The following is a 17,107-nucleotide window of genomic DNA, read 5'->3' on the forward strand; positions in this document are numbered from 1 at the left end:
AGCCGCTCTGCTGGCAGGGATACTCGTGCTTTGAGGGGTGAACTCAATCAGACCTTCACCCAAGACAGCTAAGACTGAGACTGCTGCATGAACACAGCAGCTCCAGGGTCTGCCTGCCCTCCCAGCCCAGCCTAGCCTAGAAGACACACACGCTGTTAGATCCACCCAAGAGCCAGGCTTACACACACAGGCAGCTCCCGCAAAACACTCCAAATACAGCCATCGCGTTGGACCACCAGAAACACGCCATCCAGGACTGGGATTGGAGAAGGATGCTTTGTAAGAGCATTGGACGTGCCCTGTAACGGGCAGAAGTCCAGCTAGCTGCAGACCTTGCCTCCAACAGCACTCAGTAGTAGATATTTAAGGGAAAAGTACAAGAAACAGGACCAAAGCGGGGCCTTTTCCATGGTTAGACCTGCCATCTCACTTGCCTTTTTCCTCCTCCCTCCTCTTTAGGAAAGCCAATACAAAGAGTTATTGGACCGGACAGTGGACACATGCAAACCAGATGGCATGTATCTTGCTGGAACAAGCTGCAGCGTGTGCCGGGTTAGCCTCACTCCAACATGCCAGAAAAACATCCATCCGGTCTTCATCTTCTCTGGGAAGGTGCCAGGTGTCAGTTAAGGTGCCCACCCCACAGATCCAAGGAAATCAAAACAAAAACAGGTGAACTAAGCATGATCGGGGACACGCCAGCACCATGCAAGGGATGCAAAACCGAAGCATAAGGGTCTGGCAAGTATGCCAGGACATCCAGGATTAAACTAAAGAGGGAAGGAGGGGGAGGGAGAAGCAGCGGCGCTTTGTAGAACAGTTCACAGCAAAGGTCCAGGCCATTTCCCAAGCAGCAGGATTCGAGAGGTGGCAGCAAGCTGAAGTACTGGTTCAGGCAGCCTTGTCGTGAGCAAGCCACCAGCAACGTGAGCTCAGGGCAGGCAAACGTTGCACACACCTTTTAGGAGAGGGACGCGACTGACGGCTTTATCTGCAACATGAGCAGAAGGTTTCTTCTTGGGTGACCGACATTCTCCTGCATCTGGCACAGCCTCTTCCAAAGGAGCACCTTTGTCTTCCACATCATCTTTCAACTCAGCGGTGAGTTTGGCTGTTTCTAGCAAGGGTCCAGAATCTTCTCCCTCCCCAGGCTCAGCTTCTTTTTGGGAGATGATTTCAGAAGGCTCTGATGGGGTGACATCCGTGTCTTCTTCCCCCTTCAATGGCTGTCTCCTCTCCTCTTGGTCCCCTCCTGCTTTACGTGATTCAGTGTCAACAAGAAGCGCCTCTCTTGGTATGTCTCTGAGGACATCTTTGGACTTGCTTTCTCCAAAGGCATATTCTTCAAGAGTTTCCTTGGCTGTTGCTGGACACAAGCCTGTTTCAGGTCCTGGTGAAACATGCTGACCCACCAGGGAAAGCAAATCCTGTTCAGAAGTTTCATCAATATCACGGTCCTCATCTCTTTCCTGTCCACTGGCATCTTCTTTTAATGGGGCTCTGGTATATAAAGGAGATGGCCCATCTTTAACGTGGGAGTCATCTGTGCCATCTGCTCCTGCCAAGCCCTCAGTGCGCACATCATGACCTAGTGCTGCTCCCAGCGCTGGATCCACACCAATGCCTTCTCTGCCTCGATGATCCCACAACTCATTTCTTTCTTCAGATGCTCTGGAGTCTTGGTACATATCCAGGGGTATTGGGATGGTGACCTCGATTCTGGTGGGTGCTGCTGCTGTAGCCTTGGCTTCATGTGACAGAAGAGGCTGCTGAAGAACCCCAGCTACCTGCTTTGTGGGCTGGCTTTCTCTTTTTATTGCATCTCCCACACGCTCCTGAGGGCCAGGCTGTAGCTTTGGAGAGCTTGGCTCCCCTGGAGTTGAAGATGCAGGGTACGAAGCATGAGCAAACAATTAGCACAGGCATGTCAAAGAAGTAGTCAGACGTGTAATGCTGAAGAGAAGCTAAAGATTTCTACTATCAATCGAGAAGAAAAAAGCTAGTCCCACATTGCCCCATTGAACAGACTTCTACGGTGGCTTCTGCCTTTAAAGAAATTTTGATCCCCATGGGAATCAGGAACAGTGACAGCCACGGCAGGTGGGAGACCAGACTCCTCCCTGGACCTGGTCTTGGAGGTGGCTGGGGTATCCAACCCCATCTGCCACTCCCACGCTCTATGAGCTGATTTAGCTATAGCAGTTTTCAGAAGCCAAGAGCACACCCATTTTCTCATCTAACACCACCGCTGAACCATCAGTTGGCTGGTCAGTGACCACCTCTTCTTGCCTCAGGGGCCTGAACAAAACAGGCCAGACACCCTCCTCTCCTTCTCAGGCTCACAAAATCCCTTCAAGTCTTCTCCTCCCCTGCAGGAGATGTTCATGCAGACAGGGCACCAGTTACATCCTCCCAGAGCTCAAACCATCTCTGCTTTGTTCTCCAGAACGTTTCTATTGCTAATGAGCTTGGGGAAGGGCACTCCTATGTCTCCTCTCTTACCACTGTGTATTTCAACAGCCAACGGAGCAGACAGCCTCAGTGGAAAAGACTGTAAGTAAAATTGTGGCTGTAGCCAAACAGCCACAGAAATTTTGGACTGTGCACCCACTTGGGCTAATTAGAGCTCCAACGCTGCTGCCATTTGGGCAGAGTAAAAAATGTGACATTTAAAACCCAAAACTTGAGGTCACAGTGACACAGATCTCTTCATTTTGGTTTTTTTGGGGGGTAACAGAGAGATTTATGTTCTGTTGCTGATCTCATGGATGACACAGACCTTTACAATTTCACCCAACAATTGCTGCATTAAGCCATGTATTCTGGTTGAGCTGGAGCTTTTCTGTTAGAAATTCATTCAACTGAAGCATAGACACACTGAGCAATGGAGAATTCACCCTGAACATACGTAAATTGCTTTAAAGTCAACTGCCCTAGTAAGAATGTGCATCTTATATTATGAATTTGTCCAGCTTCAAATACCGTTTGGTCTTTTTGAGCACTGAGCAGGTAAACTAAAGAGCCTAGATCAGAGCACTTCAGTACTGAGATTTCAATTGTTGCTTTCTTAGATTAACAAGATTAAAACAAGAAAAGAAGAAGTCAAGACTGACTTGGTCTTTGTATCAATGCTCTCCCCACTTTAACCGTAGTGGTTAAGTGAAACTACCACACAAAGACCTTGGAAATTGTGGTTTAGGAGAAATCCTAAATTGGCACCTATTGGCAGGTAGTATTTGAAATGTGGCACCAAGAAACACCTTTTATAACCACAGGGATCTGAAGGGTGTTTATGCAGTAGCCAGCAGACCATCTTGGCTCATTTCTTCTGCAAACAAACAACATGACCATTAACGACCGGCGGTGCAGAGATGCGGACAGTCAGTTCATTAGCTGGACTTCCATACTCCCGGACCTCTTGGTGGTTCTCAGGCAAATGTGCTGCACAAGGTCAAGAGCTGGCAAAATGCCAGCACGGCCAAAAACCGTGAATCAGAAGATGCTTCTTCACCTGAGACTCCAGAAGCATTTTAACACACTCCATCTTTGCTGCAAAGATCATTTTTTCAAATCCCACAACACAAAAAATGAAGGTAGCTAGTAAGAAGAAATCCAAGACTCTGTGTGCGTATTGATAATCACATTTTCCTCTGAATCAAAGAGAACCATTAAAAGGAAGCAGTCCACTTTCACAGAAGTAACAACTTATGTAAGAACCTAGAAATGTCATATATAGGTTATATCAGAGCTCCAGCTAGCTGTGTGTCCCCATATCTGACAGCTGAAAGATCCCAGGACAGCACAGAAAAGTCATCTTAAAAACCTGGTGAGAAAGAGCAGCTAGAACCAGACTGAACAGGGCAGACAGAAGAGAGAACTTCACTCCTCCTCCTGCCAACAGTATTGCTTTCCTTTCTGCAGTGGTGCCACTATTTTAAATACAGAAGAGTTGCTAGTCCAAGAACCACTGGACAGGCAAGCAAAGGTTTTAATAGCAGGGAGCAGACTGCGCATAACTGTGCTCATCTGTGTGTGGAAAGCAAAGGCAGCCTGAATTCTGCCCTGAGCTGAGAAGGCAAAGACCTATTTATTTTTTTAAAAGACAATGCATGTCTGTAAATGCACTAATGCAACCACGAGGAGGAAAGATGCTATCCAAGCAGCCGGAGGAATTTGTTACGTCTACTGCACAGAAAACTACCTTATAGAATGGGGTTTAACTAAGATTTTAACCAGAGCACCAAATGAGCGCTATGGTATATTAGTGCAAGAAAGAGAGCAATATCAAAGTGAGTTTGAACCCGTGAGTCTGCCCCATCGAGCACAGAACTAAGCTAGCACTGAGTGCTTTGGGAAAATCCCATCCTGAAGTTTTCAGTCAAGTCTGAACTGAGCAGAGTGAAGAGAAGCTTTCCAGATAGCCAGGGGGTTCCTGGATAATTTCTTGGTTCATCTGAGCAGATGCACAATTAATGCTCTATAAATGCTCACGGCCCACCATGCCTGGCTTTGTCAGTCACAGTCCCTAAGAGTGAGATGAGAAAAAACACCCTTAATGTTAAAGTCAGGTCATCAGTGAGTAGGCTTGAGACGTTTCAAGTTAGAAAGAGGCACAGTAATTAGAGAAACAATTCACTTCTTTCATGTGCGACATGCAGGGCCCCAAACTGACTCTGTTCCATGCTGAGCAGTTCCTCCTGGCCAACTGCACCACCTTGGTTCTCTTTAATACCTCCTCTAACCTGGAGGATGCCCTGTTTTGCAACTGGACTCACAAGCTTCAGCCATCTGAGAGAGAAATTCGGTGCATGAAAAGCTGCAGTTCCCTGAAATGAGTATGTTGGAACATTCAAAGCATGTACGACCCTCCCTTGTCAGGAACAGGGAGCACAACTGCCCGTACAGTGCGGAGCATTTGCATTACAGAAGAAAATTCCCAAGCCACTGGCAACCAGCCGCACATGTGGCCAGCAATAACTGGACCCCAGCGACAGATGATTCACTAACCTTGAGCGGCATCTCCTGCAGCGTGGTCCTCCAGGTTGGGGGTGGCTCCTACGCCTGCCTCTTCAGCTGGTCCCAGTTCAGAGAAAGAACGGGAAAAACACGATCAAAACAAGAATTAAGTTTAAGCATGTGTCTGCAGAATTCATTTACCTCCCTGCTGACTCTGCCCATCAGCGCTGTAGTATGAGCAGGACAGTATCAGAAAGGCAATCAACCCACGCCAGCGATGGAGGTGTGTTTCACCAACTTGCACATCCTGGGCGGCAGGTTAGTACAAGCTCCTTCAGGCAGAGGTGCAGACAACAGGCTGCTCAGGAGCCGGGAAACTTGTGGATTTATATCCCCTCTTCTACCCCCATCTAGCATTTACATTGCCGACAGTGCTCACGAATGCCTCATTCCTTCCTGAGCCCTACCTTCTTGGTGTCTACTGCCTAGCCTACTGCAATGAACTCTGCCGAGGCTATTTGACACCACTGGATCCGAGTCTGTCTGATATAAATCTGACGCTTCAGGAATACTTGTACATTAGAGAAGCACAATTTTCTTCACAGCAATGATGATTTGTCCCTATCAGAATTTTTTCAATTTATTACATGACTACTTTCAAACTTGCTTAATCAATTATATTTGTACATCACAGTTCTACAGTCAAACTAGGACTTCCTCTGTTTTCCCCATTTTTTTCCAAACTGTGTCCAGTTCAGGACACACTGCTTCTTCCTGGCCCCCTGGTACAGTCAGATCTTGAACCAGAGACTGCACAGCCTTGCTAGCAGGCAAGCCACTTTGCGTTCCAGCCCAGGGCTCCACCAGCAGCCTGGAGGCTGGATGCACGACAGACAATTTGGCTGCCCGAGGGAGCGCGTGGTAGGCTTGTTTCAGTGTTCAGACATTGGCAGAAGCCCATTTCTACCCACTACCTTTCTCAGGTCCTGCATGATGCTTCCAGGAAAAGCCAGTGGCTACCGCACAGGGTACATGTACTCATTTTTCATAGACAGACCTGACTCCCCCAGGAGCTCCTGCCCTCTTGTACACACACAGCACTGCTGCAGCTCACTCCATTCTTACTCTGCCTCTGAAAGACCCCCATCCCTCCCTGGAAAACCAGGCCCAGGTGCAGTGATTCCCCACAGAGCATTCGGGCTGAATTAGCCACTTCACTTCCTCTGCATTATCCTTAAAATGCGCTGGCAGCCAAAGAACTGCTGCAGTGGCCTGGTTTTCACCTGCCGCTTCCAAGCCAACTGCATGGGCTGGGCTGAGCGAGAGCACCAGTGAGACAAGCAGCAAGGTCCTGTGGTGACCGCCTCACCAGCAAAGCAGGGCTGCTGGCAGAGGGGCAGAGATGACCAGGATCGGTAGGTAAGCGCTTAGCCTGGGAATGGCAAGCGAAGCCACCACAGAGACACCAGATAGAAAGATTGTCAGATGTGGAGCTGAGCAAGAGAGAAGAAAAGGCTGCGAGTTTCCCCCAGGATGGGGAAGGCAAGAGGACAATTGTAAACTAGGAATTATTTCTGCAGGCCATGAAGAAGAAAGAAGCACGCATCAGGAGCAAGGCATGCCTGCGAGAGGTTTTGCGGTGTTATTTTAAAGCACTAACCGGTCCAGCTCTCTGCTCTGTCTGCATCAAGAGATGAAACTGCACCTTGGTGTCCCTCACCTGTGGTTCCTTCTGGGATCTCCCCGTGCTGTTCGACACCACCCTGATCCTCGTGGTCTCCTTCCTCCACTAAAGGTGCTGTGGCATCTGAAAAACAACGCAGCTTTCACATAGCCATTGAGTGGCAAAACCCTGTGGAGGCCAGGACATGCCTGAAGAGCTTTTTACTCAGAAAAGCACCCGACTCCCTCCCTTGAGCCAGTGCTTCTGGAGGAAGACAACCGAGCATGACACAGCAAAGCCAGTATTGCAGGGACACCATGAGCTGTCCCCTCTGCCACACAAACCACGCATCTCCAGTGTACTCCTTATGCAGCTGAAGGCTTTACTGTCTGAAAATACACATCTGAAGACAGCCACTGGTGCCTGATCTACATGCACAGCAATGCTATCTGCACAGAGACATCACTGGTCTGGAGCAGGAAAGAACAGCTCCCATCGGATACCTTCCTAAACTGAGCACTGCGACTGTGTCACACTCTGGGCAGCTCTGAGACAGACAGATACCTGGCTCCATCCGCTCATCTTGACAGTCCTGATCCAACTGGAAAGAGGGACAGCATCCTCTTCCGCACCAGCCAGGTTTATGTACTGCTTTCTTGAGCCACATTCTATGATTCTGATTCACAGGAACAGAGCCACTTCACAGACAATCAGTCGGCCCATACTTCCAGCAGGACTGGGCTGGAACTGGTCAGCATCTCTGTCCACCTTTCTTTTAGATAAATTTTGCAAACTAATGCCTTCACCTGAAGTCTCCAAGAGACAGATACTTGGCATTAAAGCAGCCAGAGGAACACAAAAAGTGCAGTTAATGAACTAGTCTCTGGATCACTTTGGAATTAGATTCTTTCTACAAACATGGCATTCAGGTAACACTCTGGAGCAGCACAGACATGCCCTGAGTCCCACTAATATGACCTTTACATCAGCACAAAGTTTTGGTTTATGTATAGACTCTGTCCATCTCATCATTCCAGCACAAATCATGCTGTACTAATGAACATGAACATTAGAGGGGGCAAAAAGGAGCTATGAGGTACAGCTAACTCTGAAAGGGACCACAGCGACCAGGATGGGCTGTGAGTATCTTGGGGGAGCACAATGATGCAAACCTTTGGCCCTGGGAGCACACAACACAGGACTGCTCCTGGCTGCGCTGGGCTAACGGGACCTTGTGGTCACTATGTAAAAAGTCTTCAGGAAACAAACTGCAGGGAACTTTCTAAACTGTAATAAACACTTGGCTTTCTCTTGCCTTCTAACCCACTCTCCACCTTTAAAGTTCATTATCTTATTCTGCAGAGTGGCAGACACTGCTTGCGATGAGACTAATGAAGAGCACTTGTCCAAGAGTGCAGACACTCCTCCTGAGAAACCCCACCAAAACACGGCATGGCGAGTCTTTCGGCAAGGTTTACCACGACCCCATCCATCATGGTTTCAAAGCAGTAAGTCAAAGAGCTCCCACCTTCCGTAGTTGGGGTGCTCTTAGCGTCAGATGTTTCAGAAACAGGCTCATCCGATCCATCATCGACTGGTATCTGAAGGGGATAGCCTGGAAAACATTCAAATACTTAGAACAAGTCCTTGGCTATGAATTATGGCCTGTGCGTTATGAACTCTGCCCAGATCCACAGCAGCAAGAAACTGTAATTGGAGAGCATAAACCACCTGAACTAATAAGCAAGCAAAGCGTGAAAATGCCGACCAAAAGCATCAGTGTCATCACCAAAAGGAACAAGCAGAAACCCATCAGCAAAAGAAAAGCCCAGTGAACCGGACAGCTAGAAACAGCAAAGCATGGCACAAACAGGAAAGGAAATCTTAGCAACGTAAGCAGAAAAGATGTACAACTTCTGAGTTACTGTTGTCCTCTCTGCCATTTCTGGGGCCATTAGCCTCCCTTACAGAGCAGGCTGCTGAACACTCCCATGACGCATTAACTCTAATCATTGCAAACCAGCCAGTCTTTGTAAAGGGCCTGGTGTAGCATGTAACATACTGTGTGAAGACTTGGTGCAAAAGTCATCTTTTGGAAGAGCAGGGCAAGAGGCACAAGTCTCCTCTCTGCAAGGAGTCTGGGCAAATAAAATAAGGAGAATTGGAGAAAATTACTTGGAAAAGAAGATTCAAACTAGCATAAGCAAAATCCCTGGGAACCCGTGATGTGCGAAGCTGAGGCTACAAGCTGAGAGGAGCTATCAGACTGAAATGCATTGCAGAACCTGGGATGAATGGATGCTATGGATTCTCTCCAGGACAGAGACAATCCATTTATCTGGTGTAAGCTGTGTCCAAAGCACCTCAAGAAAAGAAACTTAAGATGATGTTTATATGGAGCATAGCTGGGAGTGAGTCCCACCAGGTTTGCTGGCGTTATGTGGGTTTCCAAGCTCAGTTGTGGAGCGTGGTGGAATGAGAAAGGAAAGGCTTCTTGAGAAATGCAGGTCTGAAATACGGGGCGAAAGACTCTCGCATGGCCCCTGTTCCCAGAGCTCTCTGTTCAGTTCCCCCCATCTCCCTGTGCAGGTGAGAAAAGCAGGCAGCAAGCAGCATCCTTGAGCTGTGTCTCCAAATAAAAGCAGTGCTGTATTTTTATAGCGAGCTAAGGAGTGAACACAGAAACACACATTTGCAAAGCTGCAGCGGTAAGATCATCACTAGTCTGGACACTAGGGCTTGTTGTGCTCTTGCTGGGCCATGATATCAATGAGCAGCACTTTCCTATGACTATGAACATCAGAGCATCTTGTGGGCTACTCACAAGCTGCAGCCAGCTGATGCACAGTAACCTTCCAGGCACGCATACCATCTCCTCCTGGCCGTCCCCAAGGACCCCTCACACCCCTCGCACGCTGGCCCCACTCTCCCCACTTAGGTCATTCTCTCAGCAGTGGGCAAGGCAGGTCCATTACACCATCTCCTCCTGGAGGTGCTCACCTGATGGGATGTGCTTCTCCTGGCCAGCTGCGTGATCCTCCATCATGGTGACGTCCTGACGCTGCTCCGCCATCTCTCAGCAAAGTTACCTGGAAAGGAGAGTAAAAACAAACACCCATCAGGCAAAACCTGACACAACACACCTTCACCCAGAGCCCAGGTGGTGCGCTCCCATCTACTGCTCCACGAGACAATTTTGGTTTGTCAGCCAATTTCCAGGAGCATTAAACATCCTATTGCAAACAATCAGCCAACAACAGCTAACCATCTTTTCAGCCACTGTAAGAAGATATCTACTTTGTTCCCTTTTCCTGATGAGCCCTGAAATCACACCATTTTGCTCGGGGAAGGTCACAGCTCAAGATACATGTTACCTACTGCGTTTCACACCAGTGCTGAAATACTCTCCGGAACATCTAATGCTAGTGCCTCCAAATCTACCAGGAGCATGTTTTGTCCACAGTCATCAAGTGGAGGAGGACAGCGGGAAGGGAGTACTAACATGCCAAACCAGCACCTAAAAGGGCTGCCCCAGCCAGACCACTCTTCGGCAGAGCTGCACCAAGCTCTCAGCACAGGAGGTCACAGCAATTCACACTCAAGACAGAAAAAAATCACCCAGGAGCATGACCCAAAAGGAAAACATGGATTTTGCATAAAAGACGTATAAAGGAGCGAACGTTCCTTGTGAAGAAAGGGAAGTTCTAATTATTCCTGCACAAGCAAAAGCACATGCCAGTCACTGCATCCATCACAATAAGGATATAGGCAACTTCCGCCCAGCTGCAACATCAAAATTCCACAGGTATTTACGATGTCCCAAGCAAAACGACCACCCTGGTGCACACAGGACACTGCTCAGCCACTGTTTCGTCACAGGAGCAGCATGCTTAGTGCAGACACACTTCTACTGCACGCTCCAAACTCTGCATTTGCCAGTTTAATCAGTCTCTCAACACAAGTGTCTGCTGCAAGGTGTGATGCCGCTGCAGGAAGGGATGCCTTCTACCCCTGTGGATGCACCCAGCAGGGATACACAGCTATAATGATACACTGATCATCTTAAAAGCAATCCAAAAGTGACATACAGGGGTAAACCAGGACTCTCCAGAGATGGATTTGGACCAGTAACTCTTAGAGAAGGGGGTCTCGCTTGGTTGTGGGTCTGAGAGGACAGCACGATGGCTGCTTAACCCTGAATCCTTCTTGCAGAGCTCAGAAAGCCAATGGTGTAGAGCAAAACACAGTAAATAGGTCTGGACACTGGAGTGGAAGCAGAAAGGTGCTAAAATTCAGAGTTATTTTTCCAAAGTGCAGCTATCTGCAAAAGGAAATGAAGTCGCCAACAAACATTATCCGCTTCTGTGAAGCAGGGACCGTGTTTCTCCTTATTGTCCATGTTGGTTGGACAGACAGTGCTTTTAGTCGACTTCCTAATAGCTGATATAATTACAGCCATCGGCAGTGATTAATAACCAGCTATTAGTGTAATCGCACATTTTCCATGACCATCAGGAGCAAATGAATCCAGCAGTGAAGCTCAGATTACCAGCAGCAAGGAAACAAACCCATGTGGTTTTGTTTGCTGGCAATAAATTAACTGGATATATGGAACTGCGCAAGAGAAACTCCAATGCTAGTAACCAGATCTCTCACCCATCTCTTTTTAAGCCTTCGGAAGATGACTATGCAATTTAATTTCTGCCTTAGACGGCTACAAAGCCATTTGACAGAACTGTACCAAGTAAGTTCGAGAACTTGCCCTGAAAGGAAATCACCCACAAAAACGGAGGTGTAAAATAGGAAAGAATTAAGTACCTAATTTTTGCCTCGATTTTTTTGGAGGGTTGCCCACCAAAAGTGGTGGGCCCTAATTATTTGGATATATGGCTGCCTTCCTCCCAGAGCTCAAAGGATCATATTGATTATATCCTGGTCTCCTCTGGCCGCCACTTGATATTATTTACAGGTCTACTTAGCACTGAAATAGTAAAATATAATGTTAATCTAGTGTACAGGGCACAAAGGCAACTTGGGTACAAACAGGAGTGTAAAATGACGCACAAATGTGCTGTTCTTGTGTGTTTGTGTGTGTGCGTGTACAGTGAGTGTACACGTGGACAAGAGCAGCAGTTCCTACCCCACTCACAACCGGTGGTCCCTAACACTCCTCCCAGCCCAGCTCAGTTCACTAAACATCTACGGATATTCACATCTTTGCTTCCTAACTGCAAATCACTCATAAATCTGCTGCGCTGGATTTAAATGAGGCTTACTGTTTCCTTATTCTGCCTCCTTTTCTCTCTTCCTCCCACCTGTTTTTTTGGAGAAGAGCAATTAGTGTCTCCCCCAATCTCCCTGGAAAGATGCATTTAGTCCTTTCTTGCCTCTGGACAAGAATTTCCTGGGACACCATCCAGACAGGACTCCTAGCTTGACAGCTAGTGAGCTCTCATACCCCGCCGGAGGCTCATCTGCCAGCTCCATGGACAGCATCCGACACAGCCGAAGATCTTCCACTTTTCCTCTGAATAGAGCATTTAGCATCTGTGCAACCCTGGCACAACAGCAGTGAGCAATGATTCAGCAGAGGCTGATGGAGGATCTGCTGGCGGGCGCGCAGGGCCGCCTGGTCGCAGGGCTGACTGTCACCCTGCTTCCCGCTGACCTGCCAGTGCTGGGGCTTTTCAGCACAAAGAGACAGCCGGGGGTTTTTCAGGGAAGCTGACGATCTTGCTGTCTGTCTGAGCTTTGCAAGAAGGCCTTTAATGCTGTGCTGCGCACAGCCAGGCAGAGACAGCCCCCCATTCCCACCGAGCTCCACGCATGGCAAGATTCAGGAGTGGAGATGGGCTCGGGAGGATGTAGCCATTAATTTTTCAGAGACAAGAGAGAAAGAGCTACCTTTTCTGTTACAAGGAAAAAAGCACCACCAAAAGCCACAAAGATCCATCAAAAAAACACTCAATGAAACCACAAGAGCGCCTGAAACCTGGCTGCAGTTTATGAAACACCCTGGACACTCATTCATTTGGACACAGTGATTTTGGGGGGCTGATGCAGAGCTTGATATGGAGAGCAGAAGCATCTCCCAGCAGATGAAGCATGATGTCCCCCCGCTGTGTCTGCAGCACGGCAGGCAGAGGAGCAGAGTCGCTCTGCGCCTGAGCCGCTGTGTGCGGCAGTCAGCGATGGAGAAGAACAAAAACTCCTCAAACTGGCACCAGCCAAGGGGCAGGGAGGGGGATCCGGCTCCCACATGGTTCCCACAACATCTTGCTTTTAGCTGAGGAAATGCCCACTCAACAGATGCCTTTCTCCCAGGCGCTGGGCTCAGGAAGCGTTTCCTACAGCTTGCCCTCCAAAGCCTGGCAGGTTGAGATTTAAACCCATTACATTAAATTTCATCAGCACCAGATAAGCAAATAAATAACATTAAGCACACAAAGCGATTCAATGGGTAAGTACAAGTGAGCCGCCACCACCATTATCTCTAAGCTGCAAAGCTCTCCCGGCAGAATTTGAAATACACAGGCCATATAATCATATAGTCCTATTTACCAGGAGCGTCATCTCAAAAGACATTTTATGTCTCTCTGATGGATGCTGAACTTCATTCTCTCCCTCTTTCTTTTTCATCCATTGTAGAAGTCAGCTAAAAGCATTGCTCATTCAAAACCATACTGATGAGGCACACTAGTTTTGGGACAGATCTGTCCGCCTGAAACCAAGAAGCAAAACTGAATTGCCTACATGCATACCTCGTCTTATTCTAGTGGGAAAGTCTCAGCGTGGCTTCGGGTTTTCACTCAGGTAATAAATTAATATGACTACAAAGAATTTAAACCTTATTAAAACTGCATATTTTAGATTAGACTTTTTTAAACAAAGATGGTCTGAAAATTGCACATTTGAAAAACTACTCTGAAGTTTGAAAAAAGTCTCTAATGATAATCCTATTTGGTTTTCAAGTGGGGGAAGGGGAAATCCCTCTCGGGGAAAAACATAACATTAAGATGGAAAAAAATGTTCTAAAAAACTGTAAAACCAGACCCACCTTGAAGCAATGGTTCAGTAATGAACAATTACACCAAGGATAACTGCGCAGAGATAAACTTTGGCAGCACCCTCTGCATGACAGATAAAGCACAAACCCTCCGAAGAATCTTATCCATTTCCAGCAGAACTATTCTTGTTAACCAGGGACACTATCTAAAAAGCAACAGCCTATCCCATAATTAACAGCTCCTCCAAACCTCGCATTTTTCAAACCCACAGCCCGCCTTTTGAGAGAAGAGGCGTACTGAACAGTCATTTTGAGCTGTACAACAAGGCACACGAGGAGGAAAAGTTTTTATTGCCAGGAGCAGGAGAAACAGGCCAATTTCTGGCAGTGGCAGCGTAGCCTCAGCCCACCAGTACCTCTGGTTTTTGCCCTTATCTGCAACCTAGTTAGGGCCCTAAACATCAACACCGTTTGTCTGAGAAGCGAGTTTAACCGGTGAGAGCTCAGCCATCTCCTGCCACCAAATGCAATTGCTTTGTCATTCGCATCAGTGTTAAGACGCGACGCAGGCTGGCACGCCGTATATCACTCCCAGGCTTGGAATTGACAAATGATTACAAACAGCGGCCTCCAAGCCTCCAACTGGTTGGAGAGTTGAATATTGCCATGCCCACCCCCAGACCAGTGTAACCTGGAGAGGAGCAGATACTCCAACGTGCTGTAACCGGGGTGGGCTGGAGGTGCACGTGGATCCATCGGAGCAGAGGGAGCGCAGGGTGGCTCGTGGCGCTTGAGCCACCAGGCAACTCCAGTTGCACTTCACGACTCAGCCAGTAAAGCTCAATACTGCAGTAACCAGGAGCAACTCTCACAGCATTTGAACAGCATTTCATGGCTGAAGCTAGCACCAGAACAGTCCCTGCAGGCCTGTGTTGTACAAAATGTTAGGGGCCAAAAGCCAAAATAGCAACTTGCACCCTAAAGAGCCCAAAGCATGCAGGACCACACATCCAGTAAGGAAAAGCCTTAAGTGAAATGATGCAAACCTTTAACAGCCATTGACAGCAATGAAGTTTAGGTCAGGAAGTGAAAGCTGCTAGTCAGCTCAAGGTTCACAAGACATTTAAAGAGGAAAAAAAAAATTTTTCCTTGTGGAGTTTGGCAAGGATACTGAAGCATACCCTCACAGGAGGGTGCAGAGACCTGATAGTAAAGCCTATCAGCTTTATGAGATGGTTCCCACACCGCTTTTTGACCAACACTCACAAAGGTCTTCGTGCCAGCCCAAGGCCAGCCTGACCTTGCTTCCTTTGCAAGACACACTGATTGTGAGCCAAGACACCGGAGCCACATCCCTGACACTATCCTGCATTTGTGCCCAGGAGAACAGAGCAGAAATAAAAGCACTGCTCTTCTTCCGCTGCCCATCCTGCAAATTTATTTTCTAAATAGCTTGTTAGGCTTGAAGGCATCAATAAAATGGCTTGGTCTGGTCTGACAGCAGAAGTAAAAGCTACTAGAGCACAGCTGGGGTGGTACTGTTGAGAGTAAAGCCGACCGCTCAATTCATGGCAACCCCCCGCCCCTGCACAACCCACACATGTAAAAACTGGTCCAAATGAAACAACTGCTGCATCCTTCCTCCAGGAGGAACTGTAACAACAGCTACAAATACTATTTCACAAAGAGGGAAAGAGAATAGCAAAGGCCTACGCAAACCAGGATTTAAAAAGATTATTAAATCAATAAATGAACAAAATACATGAGAAGTTCCCAGCTGGAACACATTTAAGCCCTGTTCATAGGGCATAAACCAGCCCCGGGTGTTGGAAAGAAACTTCTCCTGTAAAGCAGCATGTTCCTCCTGCCCGGTGACCCCTCTGCACTGCAGACCACGAGGCCACACGGTGTCACGCAGCCCCATGCCCAGCCTGCGGCAGCAATTCCTGCACAGCCAGCAAACAGGCACCTCGGACGTCTTTCTGGAGCGCAGTCGGGACACATCACTGCCATCACAAAGACACAGCAGAGCCCTCGTTCTGCTGCCGCTCAGGCTAACCACCAGCAAACCACGCACTAAGCCTCCAGCACTCTCCGCCTGGGAAGATTTAGATCCCAAATTAAGTCAGGCAGCCTGAAGTCTTAATCCCTTGGCAAAAGGTTTCTCTGCAATGAAAGGTAAATAAAACCAGGGCTGAAAACAACGTACCCTATTGAGAGTGGCCCGGTGGCAGAGGGGGAAGAAAGCAGATGCCGGGGACCACACAGCTGTGCTTCGGTGGCGCTCAGCCTTGCGTAATCTGTGCCAGACGACATCATTAGCACTGTCACAAAGGAGCACGAAAACACATCCCTGCAACCCTTCTGGTGCCAGGAGATGAGTGCTCCCACGATGCCCGGCCAAGGAAAGCGGGTCAGCAGCTGCACCCCACTCACCCGTGGGCCCAGAAACACGCGAGGCTACAACCGCAGCCCCAGGATCAACAGGACACAATCTGACAGCCACTGTTTCTGAACAGCCGCGGGATTATCCCCGATCACAGAGGAAGAGGTAGAGTCTCGATCTGCAGCAATTCAAACTGCGCAGCTCCAGGGATCACGAGCCTGGGAACTAATGGCTCGATTTACATACGCACAAATCCCAAAATAAACTAGGCGTTGGCAGATCTGTTTGTGGCTGGGTGCAGGGGGTTACTAGCCACACATTGGTAAGAAAACAGAGGAATGAGAAATTTCAGCAGAAGGTGAGTGCAATGCTTTGAGAGATACTGGCTGGATTTGCACACTCTGGTACTCATCAGTGGGTCCAACCAAGCAGCTCCATCTTTCACACCAGCCACAAAATGTCCAAGCAATCACCCAGCTAATTTCCAGACACGGGCAGAGTAAAGCCTCTTGGCTATTGTGTCCTGTGCTTAGCCACAGCAGGGTCTTCCTTCTGCGTTATTTAATCAGTAAGGGCAGTAAGCACCCGCTCTTGTTACTTGAAAATTCAACAAACACGCGCTATCTAAGTGTTACCTCTGAAAGATGATCAAACACAAACAGGGTTTTAAAAAAAGCATCATTCCATCTGAATTACTTAATTAAAATGGAGTGACAGCCCCGTGAAACAACATCAGCCTGAAAGGCTGTTCATAATTCATAAGCAACTTCCTTTTCATCTCCTTTGTGTACTTCTCCAAGCACTGTTTTTGCGAGAAGCTGACAGAGGAAGCAATATGGACGGTGATCTCATTAATTGCAGGCACTGCCTAATACGCAGCGAGCTGAGAAATTACATGGAGTTTCAAGCTACCTAGTCAAGAGGCTAGAAAAACTTCCTTCAGATTCAAAGACAGACAAATGCCTCTTAGAGCAATAGGAGGGAGTTGCAGAAGAAATGGTCTCAAAAATGAATCTTTCTTCATTTCTTTTCACATTTTTTCCATGTTATAGTTTAAGTGACTCCTTGGGGGCCTGGAAATTTTGACACCTTTCTC

The 17,107-nt window shown here is 47.9% G+C and overlaps 1 protein-coding gene across 21 annotated transcripts in view; it reads right to left on the reverse strand.

Annotated features, from left to right (window-relative positions):
* Positions 1-17,107, reverse strand: part of MAPT (microtubule associated protein tau) — a 57,219-nt gene that overhangs the window by 20,751 nt on the left and 19,361 nt on the right. For 8 of the 21 annotated variants that reach the window (XM_054801206.1, XM_054801212.1, XM_054801210.1 and 5 more), the window contains 5 exons: positions 9,620-9,708; positions 8,148-8,234; positions 6,677-6,763; positions 5,008-5,073; positions 959-1,873 (listed from right to left, as the gene is read on the reverse strand). In XM_054801206.1, coding sequence (XP_054657181.1) covers positions 959-1,873; positions 5,008-5,073; positions 6,677-6,763; positions 8,148-8,234; positions 9,620-9,692 — 1,228 coding nt within the window. In that variant the 5' untranslated portion in view covers positions 9,693-9,708. Of the gene's footprint in view, positions 1-958; positions 1,874-5,007; positions 5,074-6,676; positions 6,764-8,147; positions 8,235-9,619; positions 9,709-15,834; positions 15,926-17,107 lie in introns of those variants that run through there. The other 13 variants (XM_054801222.1, XM_054801220.1, XM_054801218.1 and 10 more) reach the window with 5 other exon arrangements.

This window comes from Grus americana, chromosome 22, assembly GCF_028858705.1.
Source record: "Grus americana isolate bGruAme1 chromosome 22, bGruAme1.mat, whole genome shotgun sequence".
NCBI classification, from domain to species: domain Eukaryota; kingdom Metazoa; phylum Chordata; class Aves; order Gruiformes; family Gruidae; genus Grus; species Grus americana.